The sequence below is a fragment of the Papio anubis genome, chromosome 12 (assembly GCF_008728515.1).
Source record: "Papio anubis isolate 15944 chromosome 12, Panubis1.0, whole genome shotgun sequence".
NCBI classification, from domain to species: Eukaryota; Metazoa; Chordata; class Mammalia; order Primates; family Cercopithecidae; genus Papio; species Papio anubis.
In genome coordinates this window covers 105,226,503-105,241,190 of record NC_044987.1, presented here as the reverse complement: position 1 = coordinate 105,241,190, position 14,688 = coordinate 105,226,503, and the positions used below count along the sequence as shown (strand labels likewise).

General features: G+C 56.0%; 1 protein-coding gene and 1 long non-coding RNA gene across 2 annotated transcripts in view; one reads left to right on the top strand and one right to left on the bottom strand.

Annotated features, from left to right (window-relative positions):
* Positions 1–9,040, bottom strand: part of ALX4 (ALX homeobox 4) — a 49,375-nt gene extending 40,335 nt beyond the window's left edge. Inside the window, exon 1 of the mRNA XM_003909992.5 lies at positions 8,390–9,040. Coding sequence (XP_003910041.1) covers positions 8,390–8,849 — 460 coding nt within the window. The 5' untranslated portion in view covers positions 8,850–9,040. The remainder of the gene's footprint in view (positions 1–8,389) is intronic.
* Positions 2,156–3,993, top strand: LOC103877515. Its single transcript, XR_004177542.1, has 2 exons — positions 2,156–2,414; positions 2,541–3,993. It is a non-coding gene; the product is annotated as an uncharacterized LOC103877515 (long non-coding RNA).
* Positions 9,041–14,688: the final 5,648 nt, after the last annotated feature.

Below are 14,688 nucleotides of genomic sequence, written 5' to 3'. Positions count from 1 at the left end.
GCCCTCAGGGCCTGGTGGATGGTCCTGCACAGTGGGAGGAGTTGGTCATCTGGCCTCAGCTGACCCTGGCTTGTGGTTTTCACGAACTTAGGAAAAGAAAACTCAGCTTGGGGAGCTGGGCAGAGAGCAGGAGTCCCAGCCTGGTGTGGCTGCATTAGAGTCAGGTCCCTGCAGTCCCACCAGGGATTCCATGGGTGCTCTCCTGCTGTCCTCTAATGCCCAGGAGCTCACGGTGGGGTTTGCTTTACTTCTGACTGAGGCAGAACTGCAAGCATCTGCCCTATTTGATGCACAGAGAGAGTGCAACTTACTGGACTTACTGCAGGAGCCGCATCCAACAACAGAGCAGGTGAGTGGATCTGATTCCCCAACACTTTCTACCTTTCCACCCATCGTAGTGGAAGGAGGAGAACTCAGTGAGCTCCCGCCCTCCTACTAACCTGGCTGTGGGGGTCCATTTCCCCTTGGGCCTCAGTTTGCTCATGTGCTAAATGGGGTCAGCAGTGTGTGTAAAGACAGTGCCAAGGTCGCGTCTCTTCCGCAGTGAGCCACATGGGACAGAGAGTACATTCCAGAGTTAGTGGCTTGTCAGAAGGCCTTGCCGCAGTGTGGGTGGGCTGGATGGACCACGTTCGAGGGCCTTAGGATGTTGCTGGGGGTAGTTGGACCCCACCCGGGGACTTGCCACAGGGAGATTCTGCCTGCCACTCACTGAGTCAGCTGCTCCTGGGAGCCATGACCAGGCACAGGAAGGCCACAGGCCATGATGCAAGGGCGCTTAGTCACTTTCTCCCTGGGGCACCTCTGGAGGCAGAGGCTATGCCACCCACAGACTCAGAGAAGCTCCAGAGCCGTGCACATGGGTACTCACCCTTGCACACCTGAGGCTCACACACTGGGGTACATAGACACAAGTACTGGAGGACAGGCCTTCCTTTCACTGGACTACACACAAACCCTCGGCCTCGCCGTGAAACACTCAGACAGCAGGATGTGGAACCAGAGAGAATGGGCGTGGCACACACGGCTCACATTCACGCCATGCGCACGCTCACACAAATACCTAAGCCGGCCCTCACACAGCCAAAGGTGCTCCTGGGTGCACTTAACCATGCAGGCGCAACACTGCAGGAGACACCAGTTCTTCATTCATTCTTCCAGCCAGCGAACATTTGTTAAGCCCAACTGTACAACACACTTGGAAGGACATAAGCTGTAACACAGGAGGCAGGGGCTTGGCATGTTCTCTCTCCTGGGAGAAGATCCATCCAGGGAAGGTGCTCCATAATTACTGGGATAGGGAAGATGAGTGGACACAGGGACCATGAGCCCAGGGCCTTAGCTTGAGCCTGGTCACGTGTGGACACAAAGACAGTCGCTTACCCCCTCCCTATTTACATCCCAGTCCTGAGCCCAGAACCTGCCTTCCACCACGGCCCTGCAGGACCTCCAGCTGGCTTTGTGTCCTGGGATGGCTCCCCACTCAGGACCTGTGTCAGCCTCCAGGGAAGCCTCTCCCACCTACCTTACCCCAATTTCTCCCGGACAAAAATGCGTGTGGGGGTGAGGAGGGAAGACAAAGGGGGTGAAGGTGGGCCCAGACTGCTACCAGCACAGAAACTCCGAGAGGGTCTTTGGAAATTGTCAACACTCCTGCATTTCGTACAACTAAAATTCAGAACCCAGAGCAGAATGGATTTCTCTAAGGCCATGCAGGAGTAGAGAATGCAAAGGTGGAGGCTGGGGTGATCTACACCCGGACTGTGGGCCCCGGTCCCCATATGTGCCACGCTAGACATCAGTGTCGTGGTCCAAACCTCCCACAGCTTCCCAGCCTCGGTTGTGCCCTTCAGAGCCCTGGAGAGCCAGTTGTTCTGCTCTGACCTGGGTCACCAGGTCCTGTCCCTCTAGGAGGTGTGTAGGGCCAACGTCCATGCTCGGGGACCTCCAGTTCAGAATGAAAATCCACTCTTAAAGAATCTGCTTTACGAATCCGATGAAGCGAGCACTGGCTCCCTCTCTGCCCCCAATGTGCACCCGCGCCAGTGCCCAGCAGCCATGACCAAGCGGTCCTCAGTACAAGCGGCGCCTTCACCCGGAAAGACAGGTACTTGGCAGTTGATGGCGCCTCTTACCTTGCCGGTATCTCCCAGTGACCCCCTCCTCGCCAAAAGAGCACCCTAGGAGCCGCCGAGCACCAGGGTGACACTTCCAACTGCCTCTGGAGTTCAAATCTGAACCGGCCCACAGCCCAGTGTGCCACCCTACACACCCCAGCCTTGGCTCCTCGGAGCCTTGCCTCTGCGTGGCTCTTCCTCACTGCTGAGCCACAACCTCCTTCCATTCCTCCCTCTCCTCCGCGCTGGCTGGTGCGGGTTGGGGTCAGGTGGAGAAGCTGGCCGGCCATAGCTAAGGTGACAAAATGTGCTGGGGGTGGGGGCCTGCCCAGGGCCCGTGCAACTGGTGGGAGGCCGCTGTCCCTTCCTGGACACAGTGGAAGCTTCTGCCACATCACTAAATTGTTGTCATCCTTTCTGAAGGACCTGCTTCCAGGCAGCACGCAAGTTGTTGCCCCAGGTTTATTCCGCACCCCTGTACTGGGTGAAAAAGGAGCATCTTGAATGGAGATGGGGATGTCGCCGGTTTATACATCTGCGGAGGAGAGGTGTGCCGGGCTGCACCTCTGGAGGCAGCTCCCTGGAGGCCGCGGGTAACTGATGTTAGAGAAGACCCCGGCGGCAGCTGGGAGGGCTCACAGGCTGGAGAGAGGTGCCTCCTCCTTCCAGCAAAGGGCCCCGTTCGGAAGGGCTGCTTCTCACTTGTCTAGTGGCACCGCAGGACGGTCGGCTTCCACTCGAAATCCCCCGGGCTGCATCATCACATAGCCGGGTCCTCGCAGTGCTGGTTTCCCAATCCGATGACTGTCACCTCGGTGAGGACGTGTGCCGACGGCTGGAGAACCCTGCGCTGCGGGCGCACATGGTCAGGTGGCGCCTGGCAGGGGACGTCTGGGTGCAGGACAGTGCTCTTACCACCCCACCCCAAACGGTTGCCTGGGCCTAGGTCCTTCGGCTTCCTGAGCAGGGGTTTGGGGAGCTAAGGACACTGAGGCTCCGGGGGCAGGAAGTTCTCTCTGGTCAAGCTTTCTCTCGTCTCTCCAGCATACACTCCCGTACCACCCACCCTCCTACCCTCTCGGCCAGAGGCGCACCGAGGCAGCGCACCCTCCATGAGTCATCCCAAGGCCTCGGAGCCGCCGGAACTCCAGGCAACTATCCCCCTCCTCTCCTGACCTCGGGCACCCCAGTCTAGGGGTCTGCAGAGAAGCCTGAAGCCCGGACAAACGCGCCGGACGTCAACCACCTCTCATCCCTGGCAGCAGCAAAGGCCACTATATTTCCAGTTCTTATTTTAGTTTGCCACCAAAACAAAGCTGCGCGCGGCTGCGGGTAGGAAGGGGCTGAGACGGAGAAGAAGGGACGTCCCGGAGAAAGTGCGCCTAGCTGACCTTAGAAACCAGAGTCCTCGGGGGCCTCCGGGACTTCGCCGAGATTTTCTGTAGGGCGTTTTAATCTGTTTTCCTATGCGGGCGGCATCGCAGTGCGTGCGGCTCAGGGCTTGGTGACTCCGGCTTGGCCCAGTTTTCGCGGCGAGGTTCCTGGTGCAGCCGCTTGGACTTCGCATTAGAATCAGGACTGCAAATGTCCGGGCGAAAGTGTCACCCTACTCAAGAAACACTGCTGTCAGGAACAAAATGGGGTCCCCGGTGCTCCGAAGTATCTTCTGAAATTTTCTTAAAACAACTTACAAAAAATGTTTTTGCTTTAACGTTTTACAACGTTTAATGAAACACTTAAATGATCTGTTTCTTTATCCAGATGGTCGTCCTAACAGTGTACACATACATAACAATTCTTCCAACTTTCCTCGTCAGAGCTAAGCACTTCACTGTACGTAAAGTATAATAAAAGATTGTGCAAGATTGTGCAAGTCGATTGACTTAAAATATTGAGTTTTAATCCAGGCCCTCTGTTTTTCTATTTAAGAACGTATGTGTTTGGACCAGACTGGTGAAGCAGGCTGCCGGCTATGGAAATTAACAAAGCAACAAATTAAAAGCATCTTCCTTCCCCATCCCTCCCTCCAAAATTAAACAACAGTCGCCCCTTCTCGAGCAGGCTTCAGTCCCAGGCTCGAGTTTTCCCGCAATCACCCCACAGTCACCCACTGGCTGTTGCTGCTTCTGTCGGGTTTTCGTTTCTGCCTTCTTCGGGTCGTCTCTCGTATACAAAACACACCCCAGTTCTCTAACTACATTCAAATACGACCCTGGCAGAATTTACACATTTCGTGGTGCGTGGATTGTGTCTGTGCAGGGGAAATAAATACCCGCTGGTATTTAACCACTGCGTCTAATTCGAAAAATTGGGACTGGACCCCTAGGCGGCACCCCAGGGGCTTCAGCCTGGCCCGCGCCTCCCCAGACCTTGGCGCTGAGAGCGCTGCTTTTTGAGGGTGGGTGGATGGAGAGGCAGCAATCTGCTTTCAACAGAAACCTGTCTGCACCGAATCGAAAGCGAAAGGGAAGGGGGAAACGGGGCAGCTTCCCGCAGCGGCCCCGCGTCTCGGGACCGTTAGACTAGGACGGCACGCGCCGGCTGCGGCTCCGGGGGTCGGATCCGGAATTTGGGGGCGAGGCGCTGGAGTCCCTGCCCTGAGTACAAGGAGGCTCTTGCGTCGCTGAGAAACGTCGGGTCTCCAACCTGACATGTCTCCTGGGGCCCAGGCGGCCCACCCTGGGCTCGGGCAAGGAATTCAGGAGGCCAAAGAGCGGACCCAGAGTCTGGGGGTAGACTGGTGAGGTCTTGGGTTGCAGCAGAAGAGGGCTGGGTGGGGGCTCTTTTGTAAAACCGCGGTCTCCGCACCCAAAGGACACGGCGGAGCCGCCTTAATCATCCTTCTTTTAGCACATTTGGGGAAAGGAAGGCCCAAGTTGGGGTAGGGACCCCTGCAGCCCGGAAGGGTTTCTCTCACCAACTCTTTCGGCAACCCAGACCAGACCCGGCCAGCAGAGACTAGAGGCGGCTTCCCCGCCCCGCATTCCCTCGGCTTGGCTCTGGCACAGCTGCCCGGGGCACCTTCTTTGACAAGGGGTAGTTTGGCTCTGCCAGGAGTGGGCCCCGAAGCTGAGGCCCAGAAGGAGGCCTCCGAGCTTTATCGTTTTGTTAGGTGTAGTTACACACGTGAACGACCAGCTTTTGTGCCGACCCCCAGGGCTGGGAATGGTTGCCAGCTCTCAGCTGCCTGCCTGAAGACGGGAATCAGCCAGCCCCGGTACTGGTACCAAGGCAGCTCCTGCCTCCGACTTTCCCCATGCTCCTGGGAACGTCTAAGGATTTTTCCTTGAACTCTATCTCTCCCCTTTTGAGTATATACACTCTCACAACTGTGAGAGAGAATTGTTGTGAGTGCATGCCTCAGTTTCCCTGCTTGCTGACAGGGTAGAGATCCCACTCCAGAGGCCCTCCTCCTGGCTACCTCTGTAAAGGGCAGAGCCTCACCTTTTGGAGCCTCAGTTTCTCCATCTTAGACCTAACGCGCCTAATCCCTTTCCTAGAAGGACCAGACATCTCCTGGTAGGGGAGACTCAGCTGCTGAGAGAGGGAAAAGAACAAACAGTGACTTGCTGTTTATTGTTTGTGGCTTTGCCCTGAGCAGTGCCTCCAACTTAGGCAGCATGGAGTGGGGTCCTGCGGGTGGTTAGAGGCTGCCTTTGGACTCAGCCTGCAGTTTATGACCAGAGCAGTGGCAGGAGCTTGCCCTATCCTCAGAATTGGGTGCTCTCAAGTTCCCAGCAGCAGGGAGATAGACAGGGATGGAAATGTGGGCGGGGGTTGGGGGGATGGGGGGGGGGAGCTCTTGGCTCTTGCCTCTTGCTCTCTCTGCAGAGGCACATTTATGACCCAGTAAGGCCTTTCTGTTATCACCCCAGGATGCAGATGAGGAAACCAGGGTTTGGGAAGGTGTTTGCTGTCAGGTCACACTGCCACGGGTTAGGGGCAGTACTGGGTCAAGTGACTGGCTCTTTCCCTCAGCTCCAAAGGCTAGTGCAAGTAAAGGAAGGGCCAGGCTGGCTGTGGGGGCCCAGCAGGGCACAGAGAGAAGGCTCAGGGGAGGCCAGCCCTCTCAGCCTTCCCTCTGGAATTGAAGGCATTTAACCAAGAGGTGGGGAGCTCCTTAGGCTCTCTTCTTGCCTAATATCTCAGCCTCTTCAGAGGTCTCACTGGGAATTTTCATTAAAATATGACATTTCATTGCAGTGGAGAGAAAACATGAGCCCCCTGGCTATGCAGGATGAACCTCCATGGGTCCCCTAGTCTGCCACCTGCCCTCACCTAATAGTCCTGAATGACAAGGATGAGCTGGGGCCTGCATCTCTGGGCTGGGAAGGCCAGCCGGTATGGACAGGGCTGAGATTCTCTGCCACCTTAGCATGGTGAAGGAGTACTTGCATGAGAGGTGTGTGTGTGTCTGCGTGTGGAGCTGTGTGTTTGCGTGTGGAGCTGTGTGTGTCCGTGTGTGGAGTTGTGTGTGTACGTGTGTGAAGCTGTGTGTGCCCGTGTGTGGAGCTGTGTGTGCGTGTGGAGCTGCGGGTGTCTGTGTGTGGAGCTGCGGGTGTCTGCCTGTGGAGCTGCGGGTGTCTGCGTGTGGAGCTGCGGGTGTCTGTGTGTGGAGTTGCGGGTGTCTGCGTGTGGAGCTTTGGGGGTCTGTGATCTGAATGCCTGATCTCATTCCAACTGGAGGTGAAGAGGAAGGTGGAGGAAGTGGGGAAGGGCCAGTGAAGCTTTCTAAATCTTCTCTCAGTTCTGTCCTTTGGGTTTGGGAGTATGTGGCTCATTCAAGGCCACATGGGCATATGTTCTTGGGTATGACCACATCGGCTCCTAAAGAAGATGCCGTGTGTGTGCGCGAGCGCATCTGTAGACAAGGGTATGACTGAATGTTTGTCAGCAGCCATCTATGAACTAGTTCTGCGCCTGTGAAAGAAGGAACCTGAATACGAGAAAACATCTGCCATCGGCTGTTTTCTCAAGGTTATTCCAGCCACCAAGGCCTCTGCCGTGTCCCAGCCCCTCCCCAGGCCTAGTGCCTCTCCATCAGCCTGGATCAGGGCAAATTCCCTGCCCCCAACTCATCTCACCAGGGCCAGGCCTGAAGGCCAAGGCCTCCGGGAAAGTATGTGCTCAGGGCTCCCGGCTCAGAGAAGGTTTTTCTCTTTCTGCGTCGTTGCTCCCCCTTCCGCATTGGGGTTCAGGAACCCCGATTCTGTGGAAGAAGAGAAAGCCTGGGCTACCGAGCTGCTCTGGCTAGACATCCGCTCTGGCTAGAGACCGTCCTTGAGTGTCTCTCTCCCCGGCAATGGTGGCTGTGCTCTGGGGGCCCAGGCCTGCCTCCTGTGGCTGCGTTCAAGGGGGCTTGGAGGTCATTTAGGCCAGCTCCCTCGGGTTCCCCATGGGCTCAAATCAGGACTCAGACCCTTCTCTTTTGCTACAGCCCTGGGCCACCCGGGACTCGGGACTTCCTGTCTCCCCTGCTACTCCGTCCTAAACCATTGTTCTGAGGCCTGCCGCCTCCAAGAATCGCCGAGGGAGAAGCTCCCAGGGAACTGGCCTGTCCGCATCCCCACCGCCAGTAGCGCTCAGGGTCCCAGGACTCGGGTCTTGCCAGACCCCAGTTTCTCCTGGGACCCCACGGTCTCTGACTCCGCACTGTGTCGCGCCAGTGCGCCTGGATTTCCCAAGAGCTTTTTCGGCCAACCACGCTCCGGGCTTCCTGCTGGGCTCCACACCTGCGGCGCTCTCACCTGCGACAGCGCCGCCCGAGGAGCCTCCCAGCCCGCGAGGAGCGAGGCCTCTGCAGTCCCGCAGTCCCGCAGTCCCGCAGTCCCGCAAACCCGCAGCCCAGCAGCCCCGCAGCCCCGCGGCCCCGCACCAGAGCGCTGCGCGGAGACTCCTTTGCGCCGCGCGGAGACTCCTTTTCGCCGCACACCCTGGGCCGGTAAGAAGCATCCGCTTCAAATCCCGCCCAACAGGCAGCGCAAAGCGAGCGGTTTGGGGAAATGCTGAAGGGACCGGGAAAAACAAACTCCAGGTCGAGTTTAACAGCCGAAACGTTCCGTGCCTAGGCCGGCGGACATGAAGGAGACAGAACAGATCCCTTGGCTTCCTCGCAGCGATCGATCCCGTTTACTGACCGGAGTCACCCGCGGCTGCCCCCAGCCCGCCCCCAGCCCGCCAACTCATACCTCCCGCAAGCCACCAGTTTCAAGGGATGCGGAAGCCAAGCACATCGTGGTCCCCAGCCCCAGGTGACCCGCACGTGCACTCACCGTAGCAGGGAATCTGCAAGGCCGCGTTGTGGCCACTGCTGCCTTCTTGGAGTTTGAGACTGCCGTCCGGGGGCGTCTTGCAGGCGCCTCGCTGCAAGTAAAGATGCGGTTGCGCGGGCGGTTGGGGCTGCGGTTGCTGCTGTTGGGGCTGCGGCGGCGGCTGGGGCTGCGGGGTCGACGGCTGGTGCTGGAACTTGTTAAAGGAGCCCCGCGCCCCGGCGCCACTCTCCAGGGGTGTCGCTAAGTCCTGCTGCCCAGCGCTGTAACGGGCCCGGTTCTTGGCGTCCCCGAATCCCTGTGCTTTGGCGGCGGCCGACAGGAAAGTTGTGCCGAACTTGTCGCCTCCGGGAAATGCCCTAAAAGGCGACGAGCCCTCCCGACTCTGCGACACCGGGCTGTAGTAGGCGTCCATGGCAGCAGCCGGCGACTCGCAGTAAGAGACGCAAGTCTCAGCATTCATGCCTGGCTTGCGCGGGCGGCGGGTGGGGGCGCGAGCGAGGGCGCGAGGACGCCACCGCGCGCCTTGGCTGGGAGTTTGGGGAGGCGAGGAGGCTGTGGCTGTGCACTCCGCGCCCGGCCTGCTCGCTCTCCCTCCTCCCCTCCACGCCTGCGTCTCTCTCTCCCCTCTTCTTTCTCTCTCTCTCCTCTCTCTCCCTCCTCTCTCTCTTCCCCTCCCTCCCCCCTTCTCTCTTCCTCTCTCTCTCCCTCTCTCTTTTTCCTCCCTCCCCACAGCTAGCCGAGGGAAAGAACGGAGGGCAGTAAAAAGATTCAGATGTTTCGGAAAGTTGACCAGATCTCCCAAACCCTCTTAAGGTTTTGCAGCGGAAAAAAAAAAAAAAGTAAATTTTTTCCCTGACTTGTTTCTTCCTTTCCCCCTCTCTCGTCCCCTCCTTCTCTCTCCTTCCACTGGCCCCTGCCCCCTCCTCTCCACTCTTAAGGAGATGCTACTAACTCGCTAGCGGGGATTCAACCCGGAGGTGCCCGAGGGCTTTCCGATTCTAGGCGAGGCTGGGGAGGTGCCAAGACCCCCAGAGCTCCCGAGGCTAGGCTGCGAATTGACCGAGTGTAGGAGCTTTGTCCTAGGGCAAAGGGAAATGCAAATTTTAATGACAGGTTTAAAAAAAAAGCCCCCCAAAATAAACCTAACAGGTTTTGACAGTAGAAGCCAGGGGGACCACGGGCCTGCGGATGCAAGCGAGTCCTTTGGCCTCCTGCGCGCGAGCTCACCGGCGCCGCTACGGGCCTTCCCGCTGGCACCTTTTCCTAGGTTTCCAACCTTTCTCCCCATTCCCGTTCCTCCGGGAGATTAACACACACACAAGCCTTCGTCGTCCAGTGCACGGTCACTTTCACGTATTGTTAACTATTTCCTTCCGCTGCAAGGGCGCTGGGCTGGGAGGCAGCGGGATCTGTGCTCGCTCAAGCCCTGGGGAAGCCCTGGGCTGGGCCGGACTTCAGAAGCTTTAGAGCGCTGCCCTCTGCGCTCCCTTCCAGAGGCCGCACAGCGCACACCTCACGTCTGCGCCCAGGCGAGGGGATTTCCTGCCAGGCAAGGTACAGGTACAGAGTCTGGAGACCCCCTGACCTTGCCCGATAGTCGCGCTGTCACCTGTTCACTCCTTGGGGTCAGGGGTGGGGGAGAGGGGTGAGGCTGTCTCTTCTCTTTCTGGCCTCACTGCCCCCGACTGTAAAACGAACTGCTTGGTTTTGATAGGTTGTGGTTTTCCCACCAACGCGAGCCTCAAGGCCCCTGGCACAGCCAAAACAAGAGAAAAGAACTTTGCGCGTGGAGCCCCTCGATTTTGCTTCATGACAACCTTGCTAGAGATTGGGGCCCCCAATTTTCTGAGGAGCTAACGGAGGCTAAGAGGGGGGCGGCCACCTGGCCGAGGTCACACAGCTGGGAAACAGCCGCCGCGCCCTGGACCCTCTGCTCAGGCTGGTCCCTTCACCGATCTGGAAGGCCGCGCGGACAGCGAAGACGCAGAGAGGAAACTGGCCCCCGGCTGTGAATGCTTCAAGTTGAAGGAGACCAGCGACAGCAGCCCTCCTTAAACCGCTGAGAAAATCGTGAAGGGAGAACTTACCTCGAGGGAGTCTGGGAATGGGGTGAGAGGTAAAAGTGCAAGGTAAAATTAAAGAGGGCCTGAGCACCCTGAACCCAGAAATGTGGGTCAGATGTCAACTTTCTGCATCTAAGGTCTCCCAAAGAAAAAAAAATATCTGGGGGGTCGCGCTTCTGCTCCCAACTTCATCTGGGCTAATTCTTACCCCCACCCTACCCCCTTAGTATCTCTGGTCCTTGCTCCGCTATCCCGCCGACCGCGCAATCCCACATCTGGTTTCCATCGCCGGCTTACCTTGAAGTGCTCGTTAATAAAGATATTCCGCAAACCAAGCCAGGAGCGCGCAAGCTCCAGCCGCCCCCCACTCCATGCCCAATGGGAACCGTGCCTCACTGGCCGGCAGACCTAAGCCACTTGAGAGTCCTTTACTTATTGAGCTCCTGTTGTGCCAACGATCTGCAATACAAAGTTTATCATACCCATTTTGCAAATGGGTAGACTGAGACTCAACCAAAATAATTTTCCAAAGTTAGATAGCAAAAAGCCGAGTGCTCCTGCCATCATTCTAAATACTCCTGTCCAGCAGTTTCTTCAAGTTTCTAGAACCTGCCAAGTTCTTTAGCCTGTGCACTGTAGCATAGGTGGTTTCCTCTACCTGGAATTCCCTAACCTCACTCCTGCACTTTTGTCTGGCTAATGATTCAGAGTTCAGCCTAGTGCATCTTCCTCTAGGAAATCTTCCCATCTCTTCTAGTTTAAGTTGACGCTTCCGTTTGCCTCATCTCTGTCCCAGGTCTCGTGGTTGTCTGGTTGCCTGGCTATGTGTGTATCTCATCCCCACTAGTTGCCCCAGGGCAGCCTCCTACGTGCCTGGCACCCCACAAATATTTGTGGAATAAAAGATTAAACCTGGGCCCGGCGCGGTGGCTCACGCCTGTAATCCCAGCACTTTGGGAGGCCAAGGAGGGCGAATCATGAGGTCAGGATATCGAGACTATCCTGGCTAACACGGTGAAACCCTGTCTCTACTAAAAATACAAAAATTAGCCAGATGTGGTGGCGGGCGCCTGTAGTCCCATCTACTGGGGAGGCTGAGGCAGGAGAATGGTGTGAACATGGGAGGCGGAGCTTGCAGTGAGCGGAGATCGGGCCACTGCACTCCAGCCTGGGTGACAGGGCGAGACTCTGTCTCAAAAAAAAAAAAAAAAAAAAAGATTAAACCTGGGGCTGTAGGACTCTATCCCCTCAATTTATTCCAACTGCTCAGTGCAGCACCAAGTTCTGAGACTCTTTCTTTGGTTTCCCTTAGTCAAGGACAGCTGGTTACCCACCCACCCCACTTCAAGAATCAAGTAGCAGAATTAACAGTGTGCTGGCCCTTACTCCGCCTGTGCCTTGAGAGCAGTGAGTTTTCTCACAGCAGGGACCAGGTCTGTCTTGTTCACTGTAGGGCTTGGCACTCATAAAATGCTTGTTGAGTGAATGAATGAAAGTGTCCTATGGTTCCCAGGGGCTTAGAGATGCCTTTTTTTGTCAAGGAGTTCCAAGTCAGCAACCTACTCCAGTCTCCTGTGCCCAGCAGCTGCCTGAAGGCACCCAGAAGGTGGTGGCAATACCCCCACTACTTTCTCCACCCCCATTCCTGCCTAAAATATGAGGGAAGGACTATGAAAGGGAAATTGTGGTGGAGAGGGTTGGGGTGGGGATGACAACCCGAGGACAGGAACAATTGCAATTATACGCTATTCCTAGAACCTCTGAACCAGGTGCACCCAATGCAAAAATTTGCTGTTTCATGAAGCATTTTTTGAGCATCACCACGCCTCTTACCACCTAACTACTCTGAGCTTGTATTACCTGTTTAATTACTGCCTGGCTATTCAACCTTTCCCTGACCACCTGGATAACCAAGGATTTCATGCCCTAAGCCAGAATCTCTCCTGTCTCACCTGAGACCCTGTGTCCTTGGAACGAGGGCCTTTAGTCCTCCGCATTTTATCTTATAGATGGATCCAGGAAGAATGAGCACATGCCAACGAGTGAGAAAGTACCTTGGGGACAATGTTCTGGTCAAGTCGTTTGAGTGTGTGACCTGAAGCCCCCATGCAAACCTCCACTGACTCCCTCTCCTAGGTCCCTTCCAAAACATTCCAGGGACCGTGCTAATAAGAGGAGCTAGTTATTTCTGTTCGTGTTCAATCATGTGTTCCTTTATTGGTCCTTCCATACTTGAAAGTGGAGCCACTCCCACCTGGTTCTTGAGCAAGGATGTAGGGCATCCTTCCAGCTTTCTGGCCACAGGGAGAGTGCTGGAGCTTGAGTCTGGACCTGACCGCTGCTCTCCAGGTGGGTTATTTCTCCCGCAGCTGAGGCTCTCCCTGGCTTGCTGCCTGATTCCTTTGAACACCAGGCAGTTTCTGCATGCCCGGTTACTTCACTGCGTGTACTGGGAGACCCAGGGGACTACACCCACCTCAGCGAGTCATGTGTACCACTTGGCTGGAAGTTGCCAGCTCTGCAAATGGTGGAAGGCTATGATAACTGCTTCAAGTCCTGCACCCCCACCCCTGGCAAATGCACCGCTGGCTGCCCCTTTCTGCCTCCCTTTTGCTTCTCTCCCAGTCAGCCCTCCAGGAAGCAGCTTCCCCATTCTGTGGCCTCAGGCTCCAGGCTCCACACTTGGGAAGGGTGTGGGGACGTGGCGAAGAAAAGCCTTTCTTCCTCAAACCTAATGCTGGGTGTCACCTCCTGGCTGAAGCCTTCCTTCACCACCCTGGCTACCCTTGTCACATCTTCCTTTTCCTCCATAGCATCTACCGTGATCTGACATTATCTCCCACACTTGTTAACGTACTTGGTTTATTGTCTGTGTTATTCCTAGAACGGAAGTCCCTGGCCACTGTCTCCCCAGTGCTGAGTGCAGTACTTGGCACACAGCGCTGCTCAGAAAATATGTTGAATGGATGATTCAATGAATAGCCCAGAGGACTGCCCCTGGCTGGAGGGTAGCTGTCCAGTCCCGGTGGCTCCGGCAGAGCCCAAGGATGGGGGATTGAGTTGGTTAGAGGGTGCCCAGTGGGGAGACAGCACAGCAGACTCACTCTTTCTTTCTTTCTTTCTCTTTCTTTCTTTCTCTTTCTTTCTTTCTTTCTTTCTTTCTTTCTTTCTTTCTCTCTCTCTCTCTCTCTCTTCCTTCCTTCTCTCTCTCTCTCTCAAGACGGAATCTCATTCTGTCACCCAGGTTGGAGTGCAGTGGCATGATCTTGGCTCACTGCAACCTCCACCTCCCAGGTTCAAGTGATTCTCCTGCCTTAGCCTCCCAAGTAGCTAGGACTACAGGTGTGTGCCACCATGCTCGGCTAATTTTTTGTATTTTTAGTAGACACGGGGCTTCACTGTGTTAGCCAGGGTGGTCTTGATCTCCTGACCTCGTGATCCGCCTATCTTAGCCTCCTAAAGTGCTGGGATTACAGATGTGAGTCACCGCACCCGGCAGAGCCACCACCTTCGGTCTGAGCTGCCCTCTACTCCCCAGTTATCTACTGCACCCCTACCCTGGCTGAGCACTGTGGAGCTGAGAGGAGGGGCACCCCCGCTCCTCAGCCTGGCAGGCACTTACCTTCTATGTAACCTTGTCTGACTGACCCAAGCCTTAACTTCTATGTGAGTCAAACGGGGACTACACCCACATCAGCGAGTCCTGCGCAGCACTTCGCTGGAAGTTGCCAACTCTGCAAATGGCAGAAGGCTACAATAACTGCTCTGAAGTTTAGGGTGGTTAAAAGAACACTTTGGATACCGGCAGAAAAGATGGGAAGAATCAAGATATGAAGCCCAGAAGCTTCTAAGTCTTGCGTGGGAACCCTCCCGTACTGGAGACCCCTGTGCACATATCTCACACTCTAGAAATAACAACGTAATAGCCACAGCCTATCGGCAACTGTTACAGGTCAGCTCTGCACACTGACATCTTTGCAATCCTAACAATAGCCTTATGGTGTAACAATTATTCTCATTCTATAATGGTTACGAAATCGAAACACAGGGAAGTGAAGTAATAGCTCCGGGCCACACAGCAAAGCAGAGGACTTGGGATTCGAACTCAGGCGATCCAATGTCAGAACCTAAGGTCTTAACCATTGCGCGCGTTATCAGAAATCCCTGGAGCCAAACACGACGGGGGACCGACAGACCGAAAGGTCCCTAACCCCTTTGGACCTCCAGGGCTCGCAG